General features: G+C 54.6%; 7 protein-coding genes across 7 annotated transcripts; 5 read left to right on the top strand and 2 right to left on the bottom strand.

Annotated features, from left to right (window-relative positions):
• Positions 1-86: 86 nt before the first annotated feature.
• SPBR_01767 (kinetochore protein Mis12/MTW1) lies at positions 87-1,345 on the bottom strand (the record flags this gene model as incomplete). Its single annotated transcript, XM_040760077.1, has 2 exons — positions 87-1,196; positions 1,283-1,345. 2 exons carry the CDS (start codon positions 1,343-1,345, stop codon positions 87-89), a joined length of 1,173 nt encoding a protein of 390 aa, XP_040619860.1.
• A 594-nt stretch (positions 1,346-1,939) lies between these two features.
• Positions 1,940-3,194, top strand: SPBR_01770 (uncharacterized protein; the record flags this gene model as incomplete). Its single annotated transcript, XM_040760080.1, has 2 exons — positions 1,940-2,011; positions 2,073-3,194. 2 exons carry the CDS (start codon positions 1,940-1,942, stop codon positions 3,192-3,194), a joined length of 1,194 nt encoding a protein of 397 aa, XP_040619859.1.
• A 494-nt stretch (positions 3,195-3,688) lies between these two features.
• On the bottom strand, positions 3,689-4,544 carry SPBR_01963 (uncharacterized protein; the record flags this gene model as incomplete). The annotated part of the gene is made up of 4 exons (XM_040760272.1): positions 3,689-3,773; positions 3,847-4,147; positions 4,262-4,373; positions 4,530-4,544. The coding sequence occupies 4 exons, from the start codon at positions 4,542-4,544 to the stop codon at positions 3,689-3,691; spliced, it is 513 nt and encodes a 170-aa protein (XP_040619858.1).
• A 1,637-nt stretch (positions 4,545-6,181) lies between these two features.
• On the top strand, positions 6,182-7,495 carry SPBR_01744 (C4-hydroxylase; the record flags this gene model as incomplete). Its single annotated transcript, XM_040760054.1, has 1 exon — positions 6,182-7,495. The coding sequence occupies one exon, from the start codon at positions 6,182-6,184 to the stop codon at positions 7,493-7,495; it is 1,314 nt and encodes a 437-aa protein (XP_040619857.1).
• A 6,253-nt stretch (positions 7,496-13,748) lies between these two features.
• SPBR_01479 (uncharacterized protein) lies at positions 13,749-15,725 on the top strand (the record flags this gene model as incomplete). The annotated part of the gene is made up of 2 exons (XM_040759789.1): positions 13,749-13,901; positions 14,088-15,725. The coding sequence occupies 2 exons, from the start codon at positions 13,749-13,751 to the stop codon at positions 15,723-15,725; spliced, it is 1,791 nt and encodes a 596-aa protein (XP_040619856.1).
• Positions 15,726-17,399: 1,674 nt separating this feature from the next.
• SPBR_01267 (binuclear zinc transcription factor) lies at positions 17,400-20,624 on the top strand (the record flags this gene model as incomplete). Its single annotated transcript, XM_040759578.1, has 6 exons — positions 17,400-17,643; positions 17,751-18,021; positions 18,107-18,323; positions 18,410-18,718; positions 18,787-19,269; positions 19,353-20,624. 6 exons carry the CDS (start codon positions 17,400-17,402, stop codon positions 20,622-20,624), a joined length of 2,796 nt encoding a protein of 931 aa, XP_040619855.1.
• Positions 20,625-21,209: 585 nt separating this feature from the next.
• On the top strand, positions 21,210-22,248 carry SPBR_01875 (prolyl 4-hydroxylase; the record flags this gene model as incomplete). The annotated part of the gene is made up of 2 exons (XM_040760185.1): positions 21,210-21,496; positions 21,573-22,248. 2 exons carry the CDS (start codon positions 21,210-21,212, stop codon positions 22,246-22,248), a joined length of 963 nt encoding a protein of 320 aa, XP_040619854.1.
• Positions 22,249-26,119: the final 3,871 nt, after the last annotated feature.

The raw sequence follows: 26,119 nt of genomic DNA, 5'->3' as shown, positions 1-26,119 counted from the left end.
AATCCACGTGCCGTTCCCATACCCAGATCCAATTCATACAACGTTATCCAAACAAGCAAAGCAAACCGCTGTCGCCGTCGCATTCCTCATGACTCGTCCATTGTATCGTCTTCAGGCTGTGTCGTATCGCCGGTCGCAGCCTCTGCCTCTCTGCCGCCGTGGTTCTGCCGCAAAATGTTGAGGATGTTGGTGAGGGCCTCGGGCTCGACCGTCATGTTGTTTCCGCCATGTCCGCCGTCGTTGGCCTGGGACGAGCTGCCCTGCTCGCTGCGCATCTCGCCGTTGCGGCCGAGATTGAGGCCGCGTATCCGCTCGAGATGCTTGCGGGTGGACCCTTCAATGTACTCGAGCCGCTCGCGCCGCCAGGACTTGCTGTCGCCGGCTCGTCCACTACTACCACCACCACCACCACCACCACCACCAGCCTTCTCCTCTTCGTCGTCGAGCGCCACGGCTGCTGCGAGGCCTGGCGCCTTTTGCCGCAGCTCGCTCGACAGCTTGCGCAGGGCCGGCAGCTGCGACAGCGCAAAGGCCGTGGTGGTTGTGAGCGGTTGGGCGGCGTCGCTCTCGGTCAGCGGGCCGCGGTCGAGCAAGAACGCCAGCGACGCCCCAGACGATGCAGATGATGCAGACAAGGACGGGTCGGCCCCTTGCTCTTGGTCTGCTGCAGGTCCACGCCCCGTTCCCGCCAGCGTCCGCAGCCGCGCCAGCATCGTCTCGTTGCGCTGGGCTTCAACGTGCAGCAGGTGGCCCAGTTTGAGGGACGCCTGCAGCCGGCGGTGCAGGTGTGCAATGGACGCGTCGTCCGCGGCGCCGTCCCCGGCGCCGCCCTCGGCAGCAGTGGCAAAGTCCAGTCCCTCGTAGTGCGCCAGCCGCATCCAATCGCGGTCCTCGGGCTTCACGCACAAAATGTTGCGCATCGTGTACAGCTCAAACTTGTCAAAGTTGCGGTCGATGGAGGCGCACAGCAGCGTCTCGAGCTGGTGCGTGCCGTTCTCGACCTCGTGGCGGTGGGCGTCTTTGGCGGCGGCCTCGAGCGCGTCCGGCGACAGTTTCGCCTCGCCGCGTCCTCGCTGGAAGGCCGCCGGCTTGAAACCGAGGCTGGCGGGTGGTTGGCGGAGGAGCGCCTGTTCGACGCTGTTCAGCGCGCGCTCGGCGAGGATGTTGACGCTGTTGATGATGTCGTCGAGCAAGCTCTACATGCTGTCAGGCCTGGCTGCCGAGATGCAACGCGAGACAAACAATAAATAAGAGATAATAGATCGTCTCAAAGGCGACTTACCACCGGCGGATAGCCAAAGTGCTCTGTGAGCAGCTCCGTGTCTGCGGTGGCCGACGAGGCCATGGCGGTGATTGTTGAACGGCAAGGACGGGCCGTCCAATGCAGTCGGTGTGCTCGCGGGTGGTTGCGGCTGTCAATTGTGGCCGACGTTAATGTCGTTGTAGTTGATTCTCGTGCAAAAACCTATTTACTATGTGGTCTTCGTATCTTTCGCTGTAACGCGACGCGTCTGGTGCATTTAGAGGGGGCCTGCCAGAGGCCGTTGGTGGGGGAAGGAGGCAGTTGCGCTAAACAGCCGCCGACATACGATTTACATTCGCACCTTCCTGTCGCAAGCCCCCATGCCAATGGGCAACTGCAATAAGAGATTAGTCATATATCCTCATTCGGCAATAGCGCCATGGTGGGCGTTTTCTAGCGCATACGTCACTGTCTGCGGCTCAGCCTGGCTCTTTCTTTATCGAGGCATGCACGAATGTGGCAGTCCAAACCGCTTCATAGGCGGCCGAATAACGTACAACAAAGAAGACGATAAATACGGCTCTGCGTCTGTCGACTCACGTTCGCCTCCACCTCTCCTTCGGTGTCGTTTTTGCACATTTTCGTGTCCACACTTGGGAACGGAGGGCATACAAACCGCACAGCACCTGACCCACTATGTCGGGCTTTTCCAACGTCCTTAAAAACGGCTGGCATCCGGATAAAAATGCCGATTTCAAGAAACAGGTGGTGAGTGTAATGGGCCAGAACATGCTGCACTGATACGAGATGGCAGAAACTAACAGACCAGACGGGCATCTGGAAGAAGGACGACAGCCAATACCAGTCCGAGGCGCGCGCGAACCACGCATCACGGCCGCTGTCGAGCCTCCGCGATCCAGCGTCTTTTGGCCCTCCGCCACGCCATGTAGCCCTTGGAGGCGAGCCCAGCGCCAGCGGGACGGCCGTCAGCACGCACACCAGCACACATTCCAGCTCACCCCATGCACCGGCAGCAGCATCAGGTCCGCCTTCCCTGCCATCCCGGTCGCGCGCAGCGTCGTCCGCGGCCGAAGACGACGAGGAGCCCCGGGGACCACAGCCCTATCGCATGGACATGACCGGCCTCGACACGTCGCATCTGCCCCCACCACCCACACGCCGAGACGGCGGTGGCATCAGCCGCGGCCCCGTGCCTGCGCCGCCGTCGGGTCCTACCAAGCGACCAGCAGCCATCCGGCCTGGTCTGCCGCCCCGTCTCCCGCCTCGTTCGACGCCCTCACCGAATCCACCTAGCGGTGCTGGCAGCACCAAAGCACACCCGCCTCCGCCGTCACGATCGCCGGCCAGTGCACGACTCTCTCCTTCCGGCACAGGCAACTCCGGCAGCGACACGTACATCAACCAGGATGCCGTGAACCGGCTGGGCCGCGCAGGCATCTCTGTGCCCGGCCTCGGCATTGGGGGCGGTGCAGGCAGCGGCGATGCCCAGCAGCCGACGGCCCTCTCGGCGATCAATGCGCTAGCAGCAACGTCCTCGTCCTCACACGAGCCAGCGCAGACGGTGAACCATGCGCCGCCAGCGTCGCAGCTGGGTGAACTGCAGGCTCGGTTTGCCAAAATGGGGACCGGGGGCGGCGTGGGTGCAGCCAGCCGTACACCATCACGATCACCGGCTCGCCTTGGCGGAGCCAATGCCAATGCTCGCTCGTCTGCGGCAGTGTCTGGGTCGTCTACGCCGTCTCTGTCTACGGGCGCAGTTGCAGGTCTGGCTGCCGGGAAAAAGAAACCGCCGCCGCCGCCGCCAGCGAAGAAACCTGGGTTGGCAGCCGTAAAACCAAACACAACCCGGGGTGGCAGCGGGCACAAGACAGACGACGAGGATGACGCGCCGCCGCCGATTCCAATGGCAACACGGCCGCAAGGGTGGTGAGGGATACTGTTTTTGTCCAGCCAAGCAGGAGTTTGTGGTGAAAGGGGCGCGGGCATTGTTAAGAGGCATGATTTGAAACGCTGTAAAAGTCTAGGGCGCTTGCAAGGTTACTGGTCTGTGCTAAATTTGCATTTTTGTTTGTTCATTCGCATCGGTCAATGCACAAGTACGTCATGTGGGGGAGTCTGGGAAACATTAAATTGCCAAGTTAAATTGCCGACTTTTGATATCCATTTCTTTTCACTTAAAAGGAAGGCGTGATCATTGTCTTTTGCTAAAATGTGCAACAAGGTGACCAGCAATCCACCCCCAAAAAGTGAAAGGTGGAGAAAAGGTATAGAAAATCCGTCCGGCCAGAGTGCGCCCGATGTTACGACTGCATGTTCGGCGGTCTGGGCAATCCATGGCACCAAACATCGTATCCTTCCGTAACGGCAGAGACACTCCCCGGCACCGAGCCTCGCTCCAAAAGATGCAAAAAAGGACAGCAAAATTTACACCTTGATGGACTTCAGGCCGTGCTGCCAGACGGTGATATACGGCGTGGTGCCGTCCTCGCGGTAATTGAGGAGAACGACCCTGTGAAGTTAGAAAACAGTCCCAGAAAAGGAGAGAAAAAAATAAAGAAAAAAGAGGTATTTAATGAACATACAGGCCGTCGGGGTTCATTGACTCGCCCGTGTAAAACTCGTAGTCCTTGAAGTTGGGCAGCAGGGTCTCCTTGACAAACTTCTGGGCGCCCGTCTCAAAGGTCTTGATCTCCTCCTCGGACTTGCCAGCCTCCTGGAGAGCGGCCTTGACGGCCTTGAGGTAGCCCTTCAGGTACGCCAGGTAGCCCTTCTTGTCGAACGAGGTGTTCTGGAGACGGAACGAGTGGATAATGTTGTTGACACGGACAGCGGTGTCCTCGACGCCCTCGTCGGCCTCCTCAGCGGAAGCGTTGGCACCAGTGTCTGTGGGCAGGGGACAAGGTCAGCGGTGCGAGGCGCTCGAAAGGAACACGATATACGAACAGCAAAAGCAAAAGCCGTAGCCATGGCAAAAGGGAATGGCATATGATTACGTACCGACCGAGACGGCCTCCTCGGTGATCATGGCGCAGTCGGCCTCGAAAACGATGCCGTTAACATCCTTGAGGTCGTACGAGTCCGAGATGATCTCGTCGCCGGTGAGGATATCCTAGACGAGAGAGACCTGTTAGCATGGCGTCAAGCTGCGGTCAAATAAAGACAAGATATTCTGTCTAAAGGCAAAAATATCGGCGCTGGCCAAATTGCTCAATCGAATAAATTCCACCAAAAAATGCCACTGGGGGTCGCACGGTCTCGTTCTTACCGAGTAGATAAGCATCTTGACGGTGGTGTGTGAGGGTGAACCGTGCAAAGGGAGGGTTGTAAGGGCGGTTGTCGAGATGGGGGAAGCGAAGGGTGGTCTCGTAGGGATCGAAGAAGGGGAAGAAAAAAGACGTCGTCTACGAATATATTGATTTTTCCTCTCCTCTCTCCTCCTCCTTCCTCGAAAAAAGAGAGGGGCAAAAAAAATAAAGAAAAATGTATCTATACTTTTGGCGGGGTAGGTCACTGCTCACAGAAAATTGCGTGCAGAGTACAAGACCATTCCCATGCTTCGCTGGGACAACCAAAACTCAAGGCGCTAACCAGATTACGGGCCTAGCGCATTCAGTTCTCGACCAGACAGCCAATCAAATGCGTATGCCGTCTCAGGTACTGTGAGCGTGGGATGTTGCCTGAGGCAGAGAGGTACGACTCCGGCCTGATCCATCATACGTACTCACGTGACACGTCACGCTACTAAAATTTGCTACTCAACAACACCGATCGGCCGACGCGCTTGCTCCGAGGCTGCAGGGGTGAGGAATAGGAGGCAGACCCTGGCGTCAGACGCGTCAACTGAAGGAGTCGCGAATCGAATGAAACGGGCAGAACGAGATGCAAGGGAGAGCAACCAATTGCAGGCAGCACGCGTGCCAATGGCCGGAGAACAAGACAGAAAAGAAGCGGCTAGATGACCACAGCAGGCAAATGAGCCGGAGTGGCGTGGAAGGTCGAGAATCCTGATAGTCGGTCACAGAGGCCCAATCGGACGTTCGACTCCGTAATCAGATTGTAGAGAGCGGATGTCAGCGGCGGAGAAGGGCAAAAAATGGTGTCGAGAGAACAGGGGCAAATAAAATGAAGAACTAGAGGCACTTACACAGTAATTACAAGGCGCCTCCTGCCCTGTTGCCCTCTGCAAAAAAGTCTGCTAGTGTTCGGCATCCGCGGAGCGGCCGCTGGCCAAGCGAAATTGCCCCCTAAAACAGCTGCTAGGACCCTCAAAAACTGCCATGCTACAGCGCCAACCTAGTTCCTGCCCTGACATGATCGTCTTTGAACTCTTTCTTTTCTCAGCGTCGTTTCCGCTCCTGCCTGTATTGCCTGCCATTGCACCGAGCATTTTCACATCCTCGACTTAACCTTCTTTTGTCGTCCTTTTCTTCCTTCGTCTTCCTCCTCCCACGCTGTCCTCCCCGGCCATCGCTTTGCGTCCCCCCTCGCTCCCACGTCACTCCTTTCGCATCTGCCGCCGGCTGCACTTTCAATCCAACGCCATACGTTGTCCCTCGCCCACACCCTCTTACCACTCACGCGCCCACAGTCGCACGACAAATCTTCACTTCTTTTAATTAACGGTCGACGCCTGCTCCACTACCGAACGAGCCTCATCCGTCCTCTCCTGTTCCGGCTGTGCCTTTTTCCTTTTGCATCTAACCTCTCCAACTTTGCTTTTCTTCATTCTCTTTTATTGCTTCTCGACATATCGGCCGTACGTTCAATACAGCTTGCTTCGACGCCTTTCATTCTCGACGCGGCGCTTTGCGACGTTTCAACCCAGACTCACCTCCTTTTCGATCTTTCCGACCGCCTCTTCCTTTCGACACGTGGAAATTGGCTTCCCCCTCTCTCTGCATGGTCTCCGTCGACGCCATGGCCAATGCCACGTTCTCCGGCGACCTGCCGCCGCTGCCGGCCTATACTCTGGAGCCGATGCCGCGCCTACTGCCATTCGTCTCCGACTTTACCCTCTCCCTCGTCATGCCGCACATCGCATACTGGGTTGTGTCGGGCGTCTTCCACGTCATCGATACTCTCGATCTCTTCCCCGCATACCGCCTACACACTCCCGAGGAGATCTCCGCGCGCAACCACGCGTCGCGCAGCGAGGTCGCCCGCGATGTCGTCATTGAGCAAATCATCCAAATGATTACATCCGCCTTCTTATCCTACACCGAACCCGTGCAGATGACGGGCATGGAGGACTATGACGTCGCCGTTTGGGCCCAGCGCATCCGCCTGGCCCAGCGCGCACTGCCGACCGTGCTCGGCCTTGTTGGTCTCAATGCGGCCGCCCTTGCAAAGAACATGTCTGCGTCGCACCCGCTGCTGGCCGGCGCGCTCGCCGGTGGCCAGTACCCGTTCCTGACGACCGCGCTGTCCGGCAGCGGCAGCGGCAGCGGCAGCGGGTCGGCCGCCGCTGCGGTGCCCGCTTTTGCGTCTTGGGAGCTCATGCTGGCCAAGACCATCTACTGGGTTGTCGTTCCGCTGTTCCAGTTCTGGTTCGGCGTCATCTTCATGGATGCCTGGCAGTACTTCTGGCACCGCGCCATGCACGTCAACCGCTGGATGTACGTCCACTGGCACTCGCGCCACCACCGCCTGTACGTGCCGTACGCCTACGGCGCGCTGTACAACCACCCGGTCGAGGGCTTTGTGCTGGACACCGCCGGCGCCGGCTTGGCCTACAAGGTGTCGTTCATGACCCCCCGCATGGGCCTGTACTTTTTCGTCTTCAGCACCATCAAAACCGTCGACGACCACTGCGGCTACGCCTTGCCGTGGGACCCCCTGCAGCACATCACGAGCAACAACGCGGCCTACCACGACATCCACCACCAGAGCTGGGGCATCAAGTCCAACTTCTCCCAGCCCTTCTTCACCTTTTGGGACCGCCTCCTGGGCACGATGTGGCAGGGCGATACCTCGCTCAAGTACGCGCGCGACCGTAACACCGCTGCACGCAAGGCAGCCGCCGCTGCCAACGGCAATGCTAATGGCAGCGCCAATGGCAGCGCCAATGGCCGTGCTAACACCAAGCCATCGACACCGGCGAGACTGTCCACACCAACAATCGAGGACGACTCGGAGTCGACGACGGCGAGCGAAAAGGCGTCAAAGCCGCGCAGGTCGGCCCGCTCAGCAAAGAAGTCGCCCAAGCCCAAAGCCAAGACGGCCAAGGCTTAGGTGAGCGGACAAAAATGAGTCCAAGCCAGCCCATGAGTCCAAGCTTACAGCAATGCTGCGCGGAGAGGGCCCCATTGCCTCTCGACCCTCTCATTAATTTTTATTTTATTTTCTCTTCCTCTCTTCTTGATTCCTCTATACACCCCTTTTAATGATGATTTTGTAGCAACATTCCATCTTAACATTCGCTTCACATGTACCTAGCTTTTTCCCCTTCTCCTTTTCTCTCTCGGCCGCTTGAAGCCTCTCCTTTCACGGTACGCCTTTTTGTTTCTTTCTTTTCAGGAATAATTGTGTTATCGGAGGACAATCCGAGGCAAGCAAGGCCCTAGTATGCCTTCTCTGCCCAGACTTACTTTTTTTAAACTTTTATACTTCTTTACGTCTTTACCTTATTTTGTTATTCTTGTTTTGTTATCCTGGGCATCGGGCAGGCGTTTGACCTATTTTCTGTCGTTTGCTTTTCTTCTCTTTTGTTCTTTATATATTGCCGTCTACGAGTGAACTGGGCGGGCATGGATCGTTTTGACAGTCCATGATAAAGAGTATTAATGTCGTCGTTTCTACTCCTCTTCTTTCTTCTTATTTTTTCTTTCTTGTGTCTTATTTTTACTTCTGGTCTCTGCCTGGTCTTTGTGACCTTCGTCTGTTATATTCTGGATGCTGGGCCTTTTTTCAATTTGCCTGCCTTCTTTTCCTCCCTGTTTTGTACTTGGAACACATAAGAATGAGCATACACGAACAACCCACACACTAATATGATGTCCACGTCAAATACGGTACCTCTGCAGTGAATAAAACGTGAAGACCAAATGCAGTGCTATCCGAAGTGCTAGGGAGCGTGGTTACGTGCAACGGTCTCAGAGTAGACGATTCACCGAGAAACCAGTCGGTTTTAATAGAACGCAGTTTCGGACGGCTCAGACCCTGTCATGATTTGAGCACTTATTTTGAGTTTATATATGTCGTATACATTAGGGAAATTCTTAGTTTTATTCTCTTTAAATGAGACTTGTATATACGTGAATATATAATGAAGACGAGTGAATATAGCCCAAGAAGGGCTAAAGTCAAGACAAAGTGAATTATTACCTGCCCCCCCAAACCGACAAAACACATATACTCAAAACATGTAGAAGGTAGAAGGGACAGCAACGTTTCGTCCGTACTAGTGAAAATAGCCTCGCCTTCCCGTGCTGTCCCGTTATTTGACGTCGCCTCTGTTCGCACTTATTCTCGAACAACCAATTTTGAGCCGTTTAATGACATGGGCTGTTACAGTACGACGGGATCGCATATACCCCCGTGTCTTTACCCTGCCAGCAACAGACATGTCCTTGTACAGCCTGCAAAGCTACACCGTACGGTGTGCTACGAAGGACGAGCCGTCCACTCGACCCGGGTGGTTTTTCATACAATTTAATATCGGGCGCTGTAAAACGCAAGTTACAGACGTGGAGAGGTGGCGTGAGCCGTTGAGGGTCTTGTCTTTGCCTTCATTATTGATAAGCTATGAGCTGCGAGACTGAGAAAGATTTGTGGAGGAGTCCGTAATGCATCGGCCTAGTCGTAATCAGAGGTTACAGGTGCTGGTTGCCACAGTCAACTGTTTTTATATGTACGACATACGATAATGGCAAGGAAGATGCATCTCGCGACCTTGTTGAGGCTGAGTTTTGTCGCCTTGCACTTTCCCTACCCCACGACACGGTTGTCTCTTTCCGAAATAGAAAGTTGTGCCTTTTGGAGCGGGCTCGATCGTTCCTGCAGACAATTGTGCGTTAGCGTTGCGTTGAACATTGCCTGACCACCCGCTCTCCTTCCCCCTGGAGCTATTGGGGCAAAGCGCCTGCAGTCTAAAAGGCAGGAGTCGCCGCTATGCCGAACAGGGCTTAAGATTGACTGGGGATGAGAAAGGGAAAGAACGATGAACAGTGAATAGGGGACAATATGACGAGAAGCAAGCTGCAAAAGCGCAGACAGGAGCAAGGGAAGGAACGACTGGAAGACGGGAGTTTTGCGACACGTTGAGGAACAATTTCCTGCGTCGTTTCCAAAACGATGGCTTGCTTCTTGGTTTCTCTCGCAAAATGCAGCGACACCAAACACAACCTTTTGCTTCAATGCTCAAACATCCACCTCTACTTCCCCATCCTCCCTAGCCGGCATTGTCGTCACAGCAGACGGTTGCCGAGAGCCAATAGAGTCATTCGCCGGGCCCAAATCCGCTGTTGGCGATGCTACATCCTGTGTGACAGGCACAACAACACCGCTTTGCAAAAGGTACTGTGCAATTATTTTGCACTACAGACCTGATGCAGAGTTGAGGGCCCTGCAAATAAATCGTACATTGCATCGCCGTCCGTGAGTAAAGCTGCACGCCAAGACCGGCTACCCCTGTCAGCTACTTTGTCAGTGGTTCCGTCCAGGGCCCTGACTGGTCCTCATACATCCCCTTCCCCTTTCATTGCCGGTCTCAAGAGACTCATTGGCTATCGCTTTGTGTTCTCCTTTGTGTTTTTTACGTCGCTAACCTTGACAGTTTCAACACAAAAGCCACTCTGAAAAGGAGAACCAATGCTGGCAACGCGTCAGGACGAACAAGCCGACAAGCAGCCGCAACACCGAAGCTTGGGTACAAATCCACGGCCGTACTCAGCAGGCTCCTTTCATAGCCTTGTTTATTTCACACTGGTCCGGATTCCAGCTAAGACTCGGGGAAGAACAATGAGAATAGAGTGGGCTCCTGCCGAGATGTCCAAGCGAGCTGAACGATCGGCAAGAAAGTAGTAAAACCGGGTCTTTGTATATCACTGTGCCAGGACACCCCATGTGGTCATCCCACACAAGATCTGTGGACGAGAAAGAAAAGAAATGGAGAACAGTGCGCAAAAGAGCTAGGCTGCTGCAGAATAACGCATGGTGTCTCGCCTGTCCCTTTTGTGGAACAGGGAGAGACAACTGACCGACACCAGGCGTCATGGCACAGCAACTACCAGTCCGTGAGTGAATGCTACTGGGCGGCGAGAGATGCTTTATGTTGTGGCATGTCGTGTTATGTCGTGGATCTCATCGTCGTGGGCCCGTCAAGTCATTCTCTTCCTTTCTTTCCCAACTTGATATCTTGTGCCCCGACGAGACAGCCGTCGCCCAGCTAAGCGGCATTTAGTCCGCTGAGGCATCTCATTTGGAGACCGGACAGGAACTAATTAAATCGACCACTTTTCGTTCTGGCGCCCTCGTCATGACCTTATCCTTGTTCAGCAGCCTCGAACAGCCTTCGCCCCCTGTCCGTCTCAACTCAACGATTTGAAATTCCTCCTGGTCCCCCTCCTTTTCTTCCTCACAGGTTTTTGTTTTCTATCTTTCTCGTTTTTGCGCTTCCAACATCTTTTGGATATTTTCCCGTCCAGGGTCATCGAGATACCACGACTCGTTTTTCTCTCCTCTTCTTACACTTACTATTGAGTTTTTTTCCAGCGGCCCTGTCACAGCACCCCCTGATGCCTCCCTGGCAACGGTACGGTCTCTCTAAGCGCCCGCAACATCATCTCCCTTATTTGGCTGCCTCGTTATCCATCGTCCCTACCTATCGACAGCTCGCAACTTTTTGGATTTGGAGAGCGGCGCACATCTGTTTTATGAAACAATCAAAGTAGTGGAAAGGGAAACAGTCAATAGAACGACACCAGGACCAGCAACATCATTGGCCAATTCAACCAAGAGCTACATCCGTACCAATCTATCACGACCGCACGAACTCGTCTCCAGGAACGACCATGGTCTCGGGAACCGCCTGTACCTGCGTCAAGCTCCACACGACACCATGATTGCGAATTTTGGGAGGCCAACAGTAGTAACGACAATTCCCATTCAATTATCTCACTTCTCGATATCATCCTCGGCGCTTCAACCCTCGTCTCGCATTGTGTCTGTTGCCGCCATCATCCGCTTCGCTTTGCCGCTTCTCATCGTCCGATTCGTCCGGGCCTGGCACTTTGCACCATATCTCCTGTTACTGTGATTCCTTCTCTTCCACAAAACAGACGTACGAGAAATCGAGACTGCAGCCAGCCGCGCCTGGCCCCCTTCTTTGAGGCCCCCCAGAAAAATTAGACGCCGCCCTCCTCCTCTTTCTTGTCCTCACGAACCCCTTTCATCTCTTGGGTTTCCTGTTGTGTCTGTTTGATTGTCCCTTTTGCGACCTTTTTCTACCTCGACCTATCGCCTCTTCGTCGCCTATTGCGCGGATCCTTTCCCTTCGACCAGTTGCATCGGATCTCCACTCTGGGCGGAACAGGCCCCAAGCGCCTGGCGCTTAAGTCGACATTTTTGGCATCAACCCTAGGAACTTTGCGACAACGCAATCTTGTCAATCCTGAGCAATACAAGAGCGTTGGAGACCAGAGACGCCATGAATACCAAGGATGTGGAAAGCGTCAGCGGCTCCAAAGCATTCTTATATGCCATGGACCCGACCACGACGTTGTACACTTTTTTCCTGTGAGTGTTGCTTCCTTTCTTTCGTATTCATCCATTTTCTTTCCTTTTTTTGTTTTTATATCTGGGATATACTCCGTGGCTTCTTTTTCTTTTCCTTGGTCAAGTTTCTTTCGCCTCTGTCTTTCATTTCTATTGCTTAATTTCATTCTCTTCATCTTGCCTGGTTTATCTTGATCCTCTCTTTTGATTTTCATCTCCCGCTTTCTTGGTTATATATTCAGCTTGCGCCTGGTTGCCCAATGCCTGCTGATTTTATTTGTTTTCCTATTGCCTCCACCTTTCCGGCCTTTCAGCTTTCGATTGCTTTCGTGCTGTTGCTTTCCATTTCCCTTTTCGGACGACATCGACGCAATCGACTATTCTCGCCCTGGTAGTCCGAATTGCATATTTTTCCTCCTGCAACCTCATCTTTCCTTTTCAGCAGCTTTGGTGCTTCCCAGGCTTTTCTTGTCTTTCGGTTTTCTATTTTTTACGCGAGCCTTTCGTTCCCTTTCTCCCCGGTTTCGGTAATTACGTTGATCGCACTGCGAGGTCACTTTGTCGTATGTTACCACGTTTCTTTTTTTTCTGCATCTTTTCAGCCTGTCAGTCAACTATTGGACGCAGCAACACCATTCGACATCCCCGACAAACCCCATTTGCTGCACAAAACGTCTGTGCTTGAAAATCAGAGACGGAGGGCCATGGGCCCTCTGAAGCAAGACATCTCTATCCACGGAGTGTCATCTACTAGAAATACCGGCCATGCTTCGCTTATCCCGAAATGACAACAGACCCCTGGCAACAAACGACACAGCAACGCAGACAAGTGTTCGTGTTGACGTGTCCAAGGCGTTCAGGGCGCGAACGAGAGAGCGAGCTGCTTCATTCCGTCCGGCGTCCCCGTCAGCCCTAAACCTCCACTTTTGCACATCTGCACCCAATGGTTCCCCCAATCGTATTCACTTATTGCCCCAATTGCCCATTGCCTAACACTGGCCCAATCAGACCCCTGCAGACCCCTGCTTCATCTTCCTTTCAGGCCCTTGCAGCTGCGACGCTTGATAGGCCAATTGTCCAAGCTTTGTCATTTAAAAATAGGCTGAGGACATAGGGCAGATGAAAGGCAATCAGGGATACAAACGGGCAAAGTGGCTCTTGTTTCATCCTCGGTCTTGGTTGAGGCTTGTGCCCGTCCTTGGATGCTTTGTTGTCATCCTCTAACAAGTGATCTGCCACACTCCATCAATACGGCATCCCATATACGGCTTGGTCTCCGGCGAGACATCAGCGCCAGTGATGAGGTTGTGCTTCCGTCGGGTTTCGTTTTGGGCCGTGTCAGTCTCCCATTGCAAGCTCGTTCTTTTTTCTTCGCTTTTTTTTTTTCACTCTCATTCTTTGCTTCTTCAGCCTCATGGGCCTTGTTTGTTGCTCAGCTGCTCATCATTTCCTCTTTCGACTGGACTACGCATCCTTATCTCACCCAGCTCGTCGACATCATTCTTCCACATGTTCTTCTTAGTCTCACCTTGCTGTATTCACACTTTCCTCTTTCCCCTTTCGGCTTCGTTTTCCTTGTCTGCTTTCTCGTCATCGTCTTCATCCTTGCCGACCTTTCCGTCGTCCTTCTACCGTCTTCCATTACCCTTCTTCGTTTTTGGATAAAAATGGAGTACTGACCAGCTTCTCGTCACTTTCGTTCTCGCTTTCCAGACGAACCGATCCTTCCGTCAACATTGTCCGCCTACTTGGGTCGTGGGACAACTTCAGCATGACTTACGCTATGGACCGTGACAGCCGTCGGGAACGTGGCCAATGGCGAGGCTGCCACACCTTTTCCAATATTATCTGCGACGGCGACGCCCCTTCCAACAACGTACCCCGTTCTGGCGGGCTGAAAATGGGGCAGACCTATTATTACTATGTAAGTCTTATTATTTCCCTACGTCTTTCTTAATAATTTCCCTTAGTTCCCTTTCTTAGTCCGCATCTTATATCCTCATCGTTTGTTATTTTATAATTTACCTCCTCCCCCTTCCCTTCCTCTGGCCCCCTCTCTACCTTTCTCTCGCTCACTCTCTCTCTCTCTTCAACAACTAACATCACCAAGTACGAGGTCGACGGTTCCATCGAATCTCACGATCCGGCCGTCCCATCCACCACCGCCTGCCCGTACCTACCTGGTCAACGTGTCAACACCCTCTGGGTTCCCATCGAGCAGTCTTCCCGCCAGCGGAGTGCTTCTGTCAACTCCCTACACCAGAGCAACTTCCAGACCATGAACCCAGCCGACAAGTTTGTGACGCCCCGGCCGCCGCCTGCCACGCCGTCCGTCGTCAACACATTGCCGCCCCCAGCCTCCGCCATGGCCATTCCCAACGAGCGGATGCAGGTGGTGTCATCTGGTGGCAACAACATACGCCCAGAATCTCCACTGCCTTCGTCAAGATATCTTCTTCGCCACCAGCGCTCGGTTCGTTCTCTGTCGCCATCTGCATCACTCTCTATGTGGTCCCCACGGCGGCTGTTTGTCCGCCGCACCAGTCCCAGCCGGGAGGTGAAGACGGCCGATGAGCAAGAAGTGGAGGAGGAGGAGAAGGAGGGTCCTCCTTTTGTCCCCTCATCTTTCGGTAGCGAGAACGATACCCACCTGCACCGACCTGTCCTCTCGTCGAGACTCGCCTCTTCCTCGTCAGCATCATCCATCACATCTGTCTCGCGCCTGCGCCACGGTGCTCTAGCGCCTAAAGCATACTACCCACCATCTGCATCACAGGGCAGCCGGTCTCGGGATATCTCGCCCGAGTCTCTGCGGTGCTTCCTTGTCGACGACGCACCTCTCGAGAGCCTGACTGGCGACAACACTTCGACTGTGCCTGCCGTAGCTGTGGATACGAATATGGCCGGCCAAGGCTCGTCATTTTTCCTGTCGGAAACGGACGACGAGGACGAGGACGATGGCAAGGACGACGACAAGGATGATGACAACACTCAAGATTTTGATGACTTAATCGACGACGATGAGCACAACTTTGCCACATCGACCACGTCGGAGACCGCGCCGATGACCATCCTATCACCGCCGCCGTCACGCATCATTACGCCAAAGACACAGGAAAAGGAGAAGGTGGTCGATGTTGTGGCTGCTCGGCCTCTTCCTGAAGCGCCCACACGGGCGCCACCGGCCATCCCGAAGCCGATGGCAGAGCTGGCTGCTGCAGCTGCTGTGGGCGCCTCTGGGCTTCCCGTTGAGACCGCTGAAGAGGTCGCCGCCGAACCACCCACCGTCGAAGACACCATGCTGTTGGAGACGCTCGACCTTCCGCAGCTCAATCTCGATCTAGAATTCCCGCCCATGTTGGCACCGCCGTCGCCCATGTCGCTCTCGCCCATGTCCATGTCCATGTCCACGTCGTCGATGGGCGCCGCATCGTTCCAGTCACACGAGGACGACAGCGACGGGGTTGATGCTGCATCTTCAGCGCCATCGGCAAGAGGTCCGGATGCCCTGTTCCTTCCTCCGCTTGAGCTTCCATTCCAGGGCGAGAGAAGCAAGGCCGCTGCGTCCGAGTCGCAGCACCACCACCATGATCAGTATCACCACCGCCACCACCTGGTGGCCGCCGCTTTGACCGGCAGCACGGCGACCTTGGTTCCCGGCCATGGCCTCATCGGCGCCGGCTCCAGCAGCGGGCTGGACGACCTGGTTGACGAGCTTGGTTGGATGGCCACTGCGATCCAGGGCTGAGCCCTTTTCCTTTGTTTACTTCCTTTTTTGGTTCTTGCTCTATTATGTTTTAACTACCCTTTGTCGGCTGGTTTCAAAAAAATTTAGAGGCGCTGGGATTGTTGGGATTCTTTTTGGTTATTTCTTTGCATTGGGATAGCGACTGGGACTTTAGATGAGAGCCATCGGGATTACGGTCTCAAACAACGGGCTTACATTGGGAATTGGGTATCTGGTTGTTGTATTTTTTTTTTTTACGACTAATATGTCGCATGAGACGTTACAGACGACCTCCACCAACGGGGTCAAATCAGGGACGTCGTTACGGCGCTTCTTCCAATCAACACGACATGTGTCCTATTTTCGGCGCATGATTAATCGCGTCCTGCACGTCTTATATCCTCCGTATTCTGTGCACGCGAAATTTGTCATGAAATGGCGTCGATCTGCGCCTTGAGCCTCACGACCCAGGGCTGGATTGGTTGCTCGCCTCGCTGGCCAATTTGCCAACGCAGCCCGTTTTAACTTTTTCCGGGGCATCTGACACCCCAGCTAAGCCTTGCCAGGCAATTTTTCGCTTATGACAGAAGCTTAAATCGACGGTGCAGGGGAAGCATGACATATACGAGATCTCGGACGTAGACGTCTTTTACGCGTCTTAATCCGACGGGACCCGGGGCGGGTTGGCCGATTCTGGGCATTCCGGCGGGCCGTGGTTGAGCCTTTGATGCGTTGCGGCTTGCCGCTGCCGGGATGGTGGAGGGTTCTCCGCCACAGCCGAAAAACATGTCGGCCCACGAGTCAGTTCAACGTAAGTTTTAGTCGGTCTTCGGACGAAAATCCCGCCGACAAAGAAGTCCGAGACGACAGGGGCTATTCACTTGTGTAGAAAAGAGTGGGGTTCGCCCAAATACCGAATTTGAAGTGAGCATTGGCTGGCGACTGACTGGCTCAGCGATCGCCGGAGTTGCGGGCTTGCGATCGCCAGTACGGTGAGAGCAAAGGATTCTACAGCGTGTTTTGTGACGCGAGAAAAATGACAAACCTTGAATTTCAAAATGTGTCTCCTTTCTTTCCTGGTGTGAGAGAGGGCCGTCAGCAAATGGTTTTTGACAGCATTCAGTGTCGCTTGTTCTTCTTGTCTCGAAAATAAAAAGGCACGGTAGCCAAGGGGCATAACAAATGTGAAGAGGAAAACTCACCCAGGCGACTGTCAAAGAAAAGCAAGGCTCACTCTCATAAGCTTGATACGACAAGGCTGCAGGGGCAGATCCCGAGAAAGCACTGTCTAGAGACGACCAGGACTCTGAACAAACGACGGCGAAAGAATAAAAAGGAAAGGAGAAAGAAGCGAAACGACGACAATCTGCAAATGCGTTGCACCTTTCTTGCCTTTTAAAGAACTCCCCGGACCTTCGTTCGCATCCCAACGAAGAGGAGGGGCCTTCTTCATTCCCACTTTCGACATCTCGCTCCGGCCAGACACATACTCGCAGCCGTTCACCCCTCTTCGGCATTCCGAGCGTGTCCGAGGCCCTTTGGATATTGGCGAGTCTTACTCCATTCGCCCTCGAGACGCCAACTCACAACCCAGCACGCCCACACGCAGCCAGCTGTTGGGGTGTGCCCTTTGTGCCCTTTGTGCCCTTTGTACCCTTTGTACCCTTTTCCCTTTTTTGGTACCGACTGGCCACCATGGACGCGAACGACAGCACGTCCTCGGAGGACGACCTGCGGGACGAGTCCCCCGAGCCCCAACAGGCACTGGAGCCCTTGGCCTGTGTCGCCTGTCGCGCGCGTAAGCTCAAGTGCGATCGGACGAAGCCTGCATGCAGTCGCTGCACCAAGGCCACTGATGGCACTGTGTGTGTGTACCCGGAGTCGCGCCGCAAGCCCATGTTCAAGCGCCGTAATGTCAAGGACATTGAGGCTCGTTTAGGTATGTTCGTCCGGTCTCGATACCTTCCCTCCTTCTTCTCCCTTCTCTGCTTCCTACCCCTATTTGGCCACTCTTGTGAGTTTTGCTCCGCACTGACACGCCCGCAGCCCAGGTGGAAGGCTTGTTGAAGGAGGCACCTGGCCTCGACCGCAAGAGGACTGCTGCCGACGAGCACGACTTTGAATCTGCCAGTGGTTCGGCAGTCCGCAACGGCACCGGTCTTTTCTCAGTCATCACTGAAACTGAACTGGGCCGCGGACCCAATGATGGAGGTCCGGGTCCGGGCGGCGTCCCTGTTGGCGAGGGTGCCTTCTCCACGGAGCTCATGGACCTCGGCATGTCTGAAGCACCGCCCCCGTATGAGATCATTGAGGTCCTGTAAGTCTGCCTTTGTTGTTTCCTTCGTCGTATGTTGGTTTCTTCTGCACAACGTGCATTGTGCTGATCCGAACCGCGGTGGTAGACACACAGCCTACTTCCAGAACCAGCACATGTTCATTCCCATTGTGCACAAGGCTCGCTACCTCAAGGCGTTCCACTCGGCTCCGCACCTGCGGCCGCCCATGGGCCTGCAGTACGCCATCTGGGCCATGTCCTCGCAGGTGTACCGCAAGTATTCTGGCTTTCACGATGCTTTCTATCGTCGCGCCCGACAGTATCTCGAAAACGACGAGATGAAGGTAACAATGGAACCCCATCCACCCACTGAACCTCAAAACGTCACGTCAGTTGTCGCGATAGGTGCCATGTACTGACAGGCAAATAGGGCCATGGAGAGCATTTCATTACCATTGGCCATGCGCAGGCATGGGCGCTTCTGGCCGCATACGAAGCGCGTCGCCTCTTCTTCACGCGGGCGGCGATGAGCTGCTCGCGCTGTGTTCGTCTCGTCGGCATGATGGGCCTCAACCGCCTCGACGACGAAACCTCTGGAGACCGTATTGCGTCCACCCTGCAGCCTCCGGCGGACTGGACTGAGCTCGAGGAACGACGACGCGTGTACTGGGGAGCTTTCTGTGTCGACAGCCATGCCTCCATCTCGACCGGTTGGCCTACCCTGATCAATGCCAACGATGTAAGTGGATTTTGCCAGGATCGCTTCCACCATTTCCTCGCAGGCGTTGTAACTCACATGTTGTGTAGGCAACGACACACCTGCCAAGTTCCGAAGAGGCATTTGCGCAAGGCATCCCTCAAGTGTCTTGCACGATCGACAACATCTTTTCAGGGTCGACGTACTCGACATTTTCCACCGCCATCCTTGTGTGCCATCTGTTCAACTCAATCCTGCTTCATGTGCAGCTCAAGCCGAGCGACCGACCAGAGGATTTCGAGTACGGCCCCTTCTGGGAGCGCCACCGCAGCCTCGACACGAAGCTGTCGTCGGCGTTTGTGTTTCTGCCCGAGCGCTACCGCCTGCCAAGCAACTTCCACGACCCGGTCGCTGTGCACACCAACTTGAACTTGCACGCCGCGATCATTTGCCTGCACAACGCGGCCGTCGAACGGGCCGAGGCCCACAACATGCCGGAGGCGGTCGTCCAGAGCTGCTATGACCGCATGTCGACGGCTGCCCGGGAGATTGTCAACATTATCGAAAGAACGAGCCACATGGCGGGTAGCTATGTAAGTCAGCTGGCGGCTTTTAGAATGCCAAAGAAAGAGACTAGGGCGTGTTCCGTACTCATACTTTTGTTTGTGCTGTTTAGAAGAGTCCCCTCGCCTCCTTGTCGCTGTACTGCGCCACGTCGGTTTTCGTCTACCAGGCAATGATGCATGAAAAGAACCAGACGCAGGACACAGACGCGGCCGAAACCACGGCGGGCTACATTGCGTTCATTATGCGCTGCATGGACAATGGACGCGCCAACAAGGTCACGCGCCTGTTGCTGCACCAGGCCATCATGGACATTGACCGCAACGGTCTGGCCACGGCCAAGCACTTTTCCTGGTTCGCGCGGTACAGCAGCCGGACTGTCGATGACGGCCAGTATGTGCCTGTGCTGGCCCGCTCCGCCGTGTCGCGGCACTCGTGGCAGCAGCCGCCTATGGCCGGCCGGCTGCCGCTGATCAACGCCCACAACACCAAAATCATGAAGTCGCAGCAGTGCTGCCCCATCGGCTCCACCAATCTATGCGACTCGTGCCGCAAGAAGATGGAGGCAGACCAGGCGAGCCGGCATGCATCGACGACAATGACAACAACAACAACAACAACAACAACAACAACAACCACCGACATGAATGGCGGCGACCTGACAAAGAAGCGGCGACGGCTGCAATCCCCCGAAGCGGCCGAGATGCCACCCATCGACGTCTTCAGATCGCACTACGGCGGTGCATTTGTCGTCCTGCCACGCCGGGCAGCAAATGTGTCGCCCGCACCGTCCGACGACTCGTCGGACGAAGACGTCGGGTCGAGCGTGCACGCAGGGCCTCCGTCGTCGAGCACCGGCCACAGTAGCGGCAGCAGCGGCCGCAGCAGCTCGCGACCCTCGGCGTCGACGCAGGGGAGCCTGTCCCGGCTCGGTACATCTTCGCTGCCAGGCACCGTCCCACCTGGTGTAGGATCCTTGCCGGGCAGCATGTCTCTGCCAAAACCGCAGCAGCTGGCCCCTGCGGTCGACGACTTCTTCCCGACCGTTTCGCTGCCTGATCTTTGGACCGGAACCTCACCGTCCGTTGTCGGAAACGCTGGCCTTGGTGATACGGCCGCGTTCATGGGCCTGTCGAGCGCGTCCGGCGATGGACAACATGCACACCCGGGTGACGACGTGACGCTGTCGATGGACCCCCCGCTTTGCTTCACGCCACTGAACGAGACCGTCACAGCCGGACTGGACGAGGCCACGATCCAGGCTCTGCTGTCGGGTGACACAGGGACTGGCGGCCAATTGGAGGGTCCGGATCCATGGACGACGTTTTTGCAGGCGGGCGACTTTGACAACACGGACTGGAGCACGATCGACAACCAGTCATGATGTGCGAGAGATGATGAGTAAAGACAAGACGAATTGCTACGATATTGCGTTTGGGATGGGAGCCCCTTACGAGGCCGAGTCATTCGCTCCTACCTGATACAGAGCATCGTCGTGCCATTTGCGGCCGATGAAGAAGGCTCGATCAGTAGCGAAAGGAATGGAAAGCGGTTGCGGGCACAGAGGAAGGAACGATTGACCCAACACGACTCTATTAGATGAATACTTTTAGATACCAAGCACTTTTTTGTAACCATCGCTCGTGACACATTTATTGACCCTTTTTATAGAGAGAATGTGCTTTTTTACGCCGTGTGCCATAGTCGACAGCCGCGGGGCATTCCAATGGATCATAATGGCCGAGTCCAGTACAACGCGAAAACGCGTCAGAATCCGCCCTGTTTTTTTGGTGAGAACTAAGCGCAGGCACACGGACCGTCGTATTCGCCTAACGGGGCGTCCGGAGAGCACTTTCCGTTTCTTCCATAAGCCGCCTTCTGCTCTTTGTCGCCAGAAAGAGAAGGCCAAAACAAACGCCCATTTTTTGTTTTGTTTTGTTTTATTTTTGGCTTCGTCAAACCCCCCGGAATGTTTGGATATGCGGCCTTGGTCTGCTTGGCGGCAGTGCTTTTCTGGCTAGACCCCATTCTGCGGGTGGTGGCCCCCTCGGTGCTGGATGCGCCTGTGTTGCGCAAAACGCCACGGCCGCCGATCAACGAAGCGCTGTTGGCGCTGGAGGACGACTCTGTGGAGACGGAAGACTTGACATGTCCTGACGACGCTTATACGGTGCACATCTTCAGCAAGGCGCCGCTGGTGCTGTACGTCGAGAACTTTCTGTCGCTCGCCGAGCGGCGGCACCTCATTGAGATCAGGTAGGCACAGTGGGAGGGACGGAAGAGCTTGCCATGCAACTTACCCTTGGAGAAGCGTGTGCTAACTGATTCATAGCGCCCCCGTCTATGAGGCGTCGACGGTGACGCACGACGGCGGCGGGACCGTCCAGCGCAACGCCACGGTGCGCGACTCGGAGGTGGCCGTCGTGCCCCGCACAGACGTGGTGCGCTGCATCGAGGGACGGGCACGACGCCTGCAGGGCTGGCGCGACGACCTGTGGATCGAGCGGCTGCGCGTGCAGCGGTACCAGGCGCCGTCGGGGCACTACAGCTACCACTACGACTGGAGCCGATCAGGAGCGGCGACGGGGGGCTGGGGCCGGGTGTCCAGCCTGATGGTGTTTGTGGACGACGGGAGCCTGGACGACAGCGTGGGTGGCCGTGAAGCGGTTCCACTGCAAGGCGGCGGGACGGCGTTTCCACGTCTACCGCGGCGCAGCACCGACCGGCGGTGGTGCGCGTATATTGGGTGTGGACGCGGGCGTGGTACCGATACCGACAACACAGGCCACGGCGCGGATGACGCAGACTCAGACGATGCCGAACATACCAGCACGGACAACGCGACAGGCGTCGTCTTTTTGCCGGTGGTCGGCAATGCTGTATTCTGGGAGAACTTCCGGCCCGACGGTACAGGCCGAGCGTACGAAGAGACGTGGCACGCCGGACTGCGCGTGCGCCAGGGCGTTAAGGTCGGGTTGAACATCTGGAGCTGGGGACGAGTGGACTGAGCGTGGCCGAGTCGCCCGCGAGTCGCCTGCTGCAGCCGCAAAAGCAACGTCGCGATCGTTTCCTTCGGTTTTTCTTCTTCCTTTGTTTTTGTTCATTCTCCGCGCTGCCCAGCGTCTCTAGGCCTTGCTTTCCGGATTGAAAACGTTGTCCACATATTTTTGCTGTGGTTTTCAATGCCTCTTTTCTTCCTCGTTCACCGCTCTCGTTACACCATGCACGCAAGTCGTCCACGTTTGTGGCTTGTACCAGATGTCTCGTGCCGCACTGTCCCACCTGGCCGTTCTTGTTGGCCTTTGTACGCCGGCTTCTGTACTATTATGCAACCAAGATCGCAGCGACAGGGCCATGCAGCAGGCAGGGCGAGGCGAGACGCGATGGCAGTGGGCTGTGTGATGGGTGAGAAGTGACAGGGCCAGCTGCGAATCGGCAGTGTGGCCTAGAGGATCAGGCGGGCCACCTTCAAGCATTCACTGCCAATACGGTGCTCGCTTTCAGCTTCGAGAAGGCCGTCGTGGTACGAGACCCGCATACAGCATCAGTTGGCTGGCATGCAGACGCCACACAGGATGCGGGTCGCAGAGAACACAAAAAGGAGACAAAGAGCGAAGGGGTAAAGGGAAGAACCCTGGTCAATCAACAAGGAGCGGATGCAGTCCCATACGCTGAGGACGATATCTCAGCGGACAAGAAAGCAGGCTGCCGGCGCTCTGATGCAGGAAGAATGATGCATCGTTTCGGAGAAGAGGGTGTGCTGAGTTGTCGTTGTGGTCAGCTCATCGTCCAATGAGAAGAAGGTCTCGAGAAGAAAAGCCGCTCGGCATAACTTGACGACTTGACAATTTGACAATTTGACATCAGAGCATCGCATGGAGCGTCGCATGCAGATGGACCGTCGCCTTTTTGTTCAGATTTCGGTATCTTTATTTCACGGCATAGGCCTGCTCCATACGCATGTCTATACGATGTTTTCCCGAAACACCATCAGACCTCGAAGCAACCGTCCATCAACGTCCATTCTCGTACCAGCTGCCGAACAAGACCTGGGGCTTCCTTGCTGGCAGCCGCTGACAAAAAAAAAGCCAGGTGCAGACACGGGCACATTTGATGAACAGATTCTTTTGTTTGTCTCTGTGTTTGTGTATGCATGCAAAGCGGCGTTGCATTCCATTCTGCAAGTCCCCGTCTAGGACAACAATTCGCCCTCCTCGTTTGCCTTGACGGAGCTGTCAAGTCAGGCTCAACCGCGGATCGGCATGATTTACTGCCAGGCTCCCCCGGTTTCTCCTGAGTCTCGGATGTTTGAGACTGGGCCGGGCGATTATCCATCGATCCATCTCTCTCCCTCCCCTTTTTTGATCGTTCTCCATTCACGATACAACCCGCCAGTCATTCATCCGACAGAAAGAGTGGAGAGGTCCTAGCTATGGGTGGGGGACATAGGAAACGGGCGGACCAGATCTTTGCAGAGGACACGGCACGGCAGAAGGGAGATATTGTCTGTTCTGAAAACCTGAAAACCAGGCTGCCGGGATGTTGCGCAATTGTGCAGAGGCAATTTAATTGTGGGAGGACTCTGGCGTTCGATGTCTTTTTCCATTGACCCAGCCAGCCTATGTGGTCGTTTCAACCTCGTCAAGATGTTGCCGCCCGTACGACATGTCCCGCTGCCGAAACATCGTTGACAGCACTCCGATACAACTGCATGATCTTTGATCCCTCTTCCATCTGCTTGCCTTTTTTTATCGGTCGTCCTTTTCTCCCTTTTATCTTCAGTCTTGTCCCTGTCCAACCTACCCTGGTCCTGGCCATACACTAGCGATGGCAGCAATAGCGAGACGAGAGCGCATATCCAGTCGCCGCCCCTGGTCCGTTTTGCAATGCGGTTGCTTTATTTTCTATTTTGCATAGGTCGTACGACGTCCTTTTTTTCATGTAACCCACTACTGTAGCTGAAGTTTGTGCCGTTCCTTTCCTCTTGCATCTGGTCTTTTCGACCTAATTTTGGGGGCTCAAGCGCCTGCATGCATAAGACCTGCATGAAGAGAAGGGAGTGCATCTATTTTGTTATTTGGTGTACGGAGTACGCAGTATGTGCCACGTACGGAGTCCAGCTATAACTACTCAAGTGCGAGGTATATTGTGATCCAGGTATAATATGAGACAGATTTGTAAGGGCCCTGGACGAAACTGTGCTTTTCTTTCTTGTATCTGTTTTAGACAGTCTATGCGGGCAGTGTGCAGCCTCGATATGACAGACGACAAATGCACGTCCAACGCGGACACCACGTATATCTTACGGACGATATCATGCAGTTGGCAAAGCTCACGTTCTGTCTGCCAGGGGGCAGTCGTCTGTCGTCTATTGTTGACTGGCAGCAACCTCTCGTTTTAGTTCCTTTATGTTTCTTTGGTGCGTGCTAACTGACAGCGTGTCGTACAGACAATACAGTCAACAGCCACCGTATCTTGGCCTATGAAATTATCCAGACTGTGATACAGACGAGGTCCGTGTCTACCCCCGTAAAACGCCGGCTCGTTGTCTCGTTCAGCGACGCATTGTCCCGAGACAAAGACGACAATAGACAGCGGTGGACACAGACAACAGAGAAAACAAAGAAAGCAAAGAGAGGTCCTTGTTGACCTGGATCGAGCGTCTGTCTGGAGAGACAGGGCCATCGACTTTCGATGTATGTGTCCTCTGCGTTATGTACTCTGTACTTGGCCCCCATTGGCAGCGTTTCAGAGTCATTGTTCCGTTCGGTTAGACCTGGCTCGACAGCTGCAGTCCACCGGAAACGAAAGGAGAAAAAGAAGAAAAAATAGCGCAACAGACTCGATCTTGGACAGCGGAAAGATTAGCTGACACTTTGACAGGTGTCTTATTTCGGAAGGTCGAGAAACGTCCAAATACGACATGCGGCATATTTCATCAGGGTGTATGTCGTAGGACAAGTCCATTCACTAGTATGCAGTCATGCCAACCACCGGGAATGTCTGTATTGCATGCGGAGGAGGGTCCTGTGAGAGCGGCCAGGTGGCGGTCGAAGTGGAGAAGCATAGCTCGCAAGTGTCAAAAGTATGTCACTAAAAAGAAAACCCTCAAATATCACAAGTAATTCGCACGCAGCCTCGGATGTTCTCGCTGGGAGATTGGGACATTTGTCAACGGGAGTTTTGCAGGGCTTTTGTAGCGTTTGACTGTAAAAAGAAAGGGCCGTGGCGGAAACAAACAGCCTGCAGAAATGGAATTAATACATATGAATTCATAAAGCAGAACAGCGAAAACAAAAGAACAAAATCCAGACCAGGTTATCCAAGCCATCTACCTACGGGTAGCATTTTATATGAGACGCAGTAAGATGAACTGCTATTCATCCTACACGCACGACAAAGGCAGTCCATACAAACACGCTCTGGTCTGATTTTATTTATTTAATAATCGTGCTTTAGTTTATATTTTTATATGTCACGTCCTTCTCAATGCTTACAGCAAGATGACAGATGCGTGCGACAGGCCATCCCTTGCACAAAACAAAACAAACACGAGAGGCTCATTCTCGTACAGCACACGCGCACAGCACTTGACGTGTCCGAGACCCTACGACAAGAAGAGGGTTGGCTGCCTCTGTACAAGGCCATGCTGTGTACACGTTGACCCGTCACCGCTCTTTCAGGTGACAGGAAACGTTTCTTATGCGGTTCTACCCAGTATATGTTCTTTTCTTTTTCTTTTTCTTTTTTTTCTTTTCGTTTCATTGGGAGATGCAGGGGTGACTGTATGCGTCCTTGATAGAACGAACAACAACGCGACGCCGTCATCCCCAGGGCTGGTCAATCAGCAACATGGCTGTGCCCGTCATCCTTTGCTGC

Source organism: Sporothrix brasiliensis (assembly GCF_000820605.1).
Source record: "Sporothrix brasiliensis 5110 chromosome Unknown Cont18, whole genome shotgun sequence".
Taxonomy (NCBI): domain Eukaryota; kingdom Fungi; phylum Ascomycota; class Sordariomycetes; order Ophiostomatales; family Ophiostomataceae; genus Sporothrix; species Sporothrix brasiliensis.
Note: the sequence above shows the minus strand (reverse complement) of the source record. Positions and strands in the feature narration are given on the sequence as shown.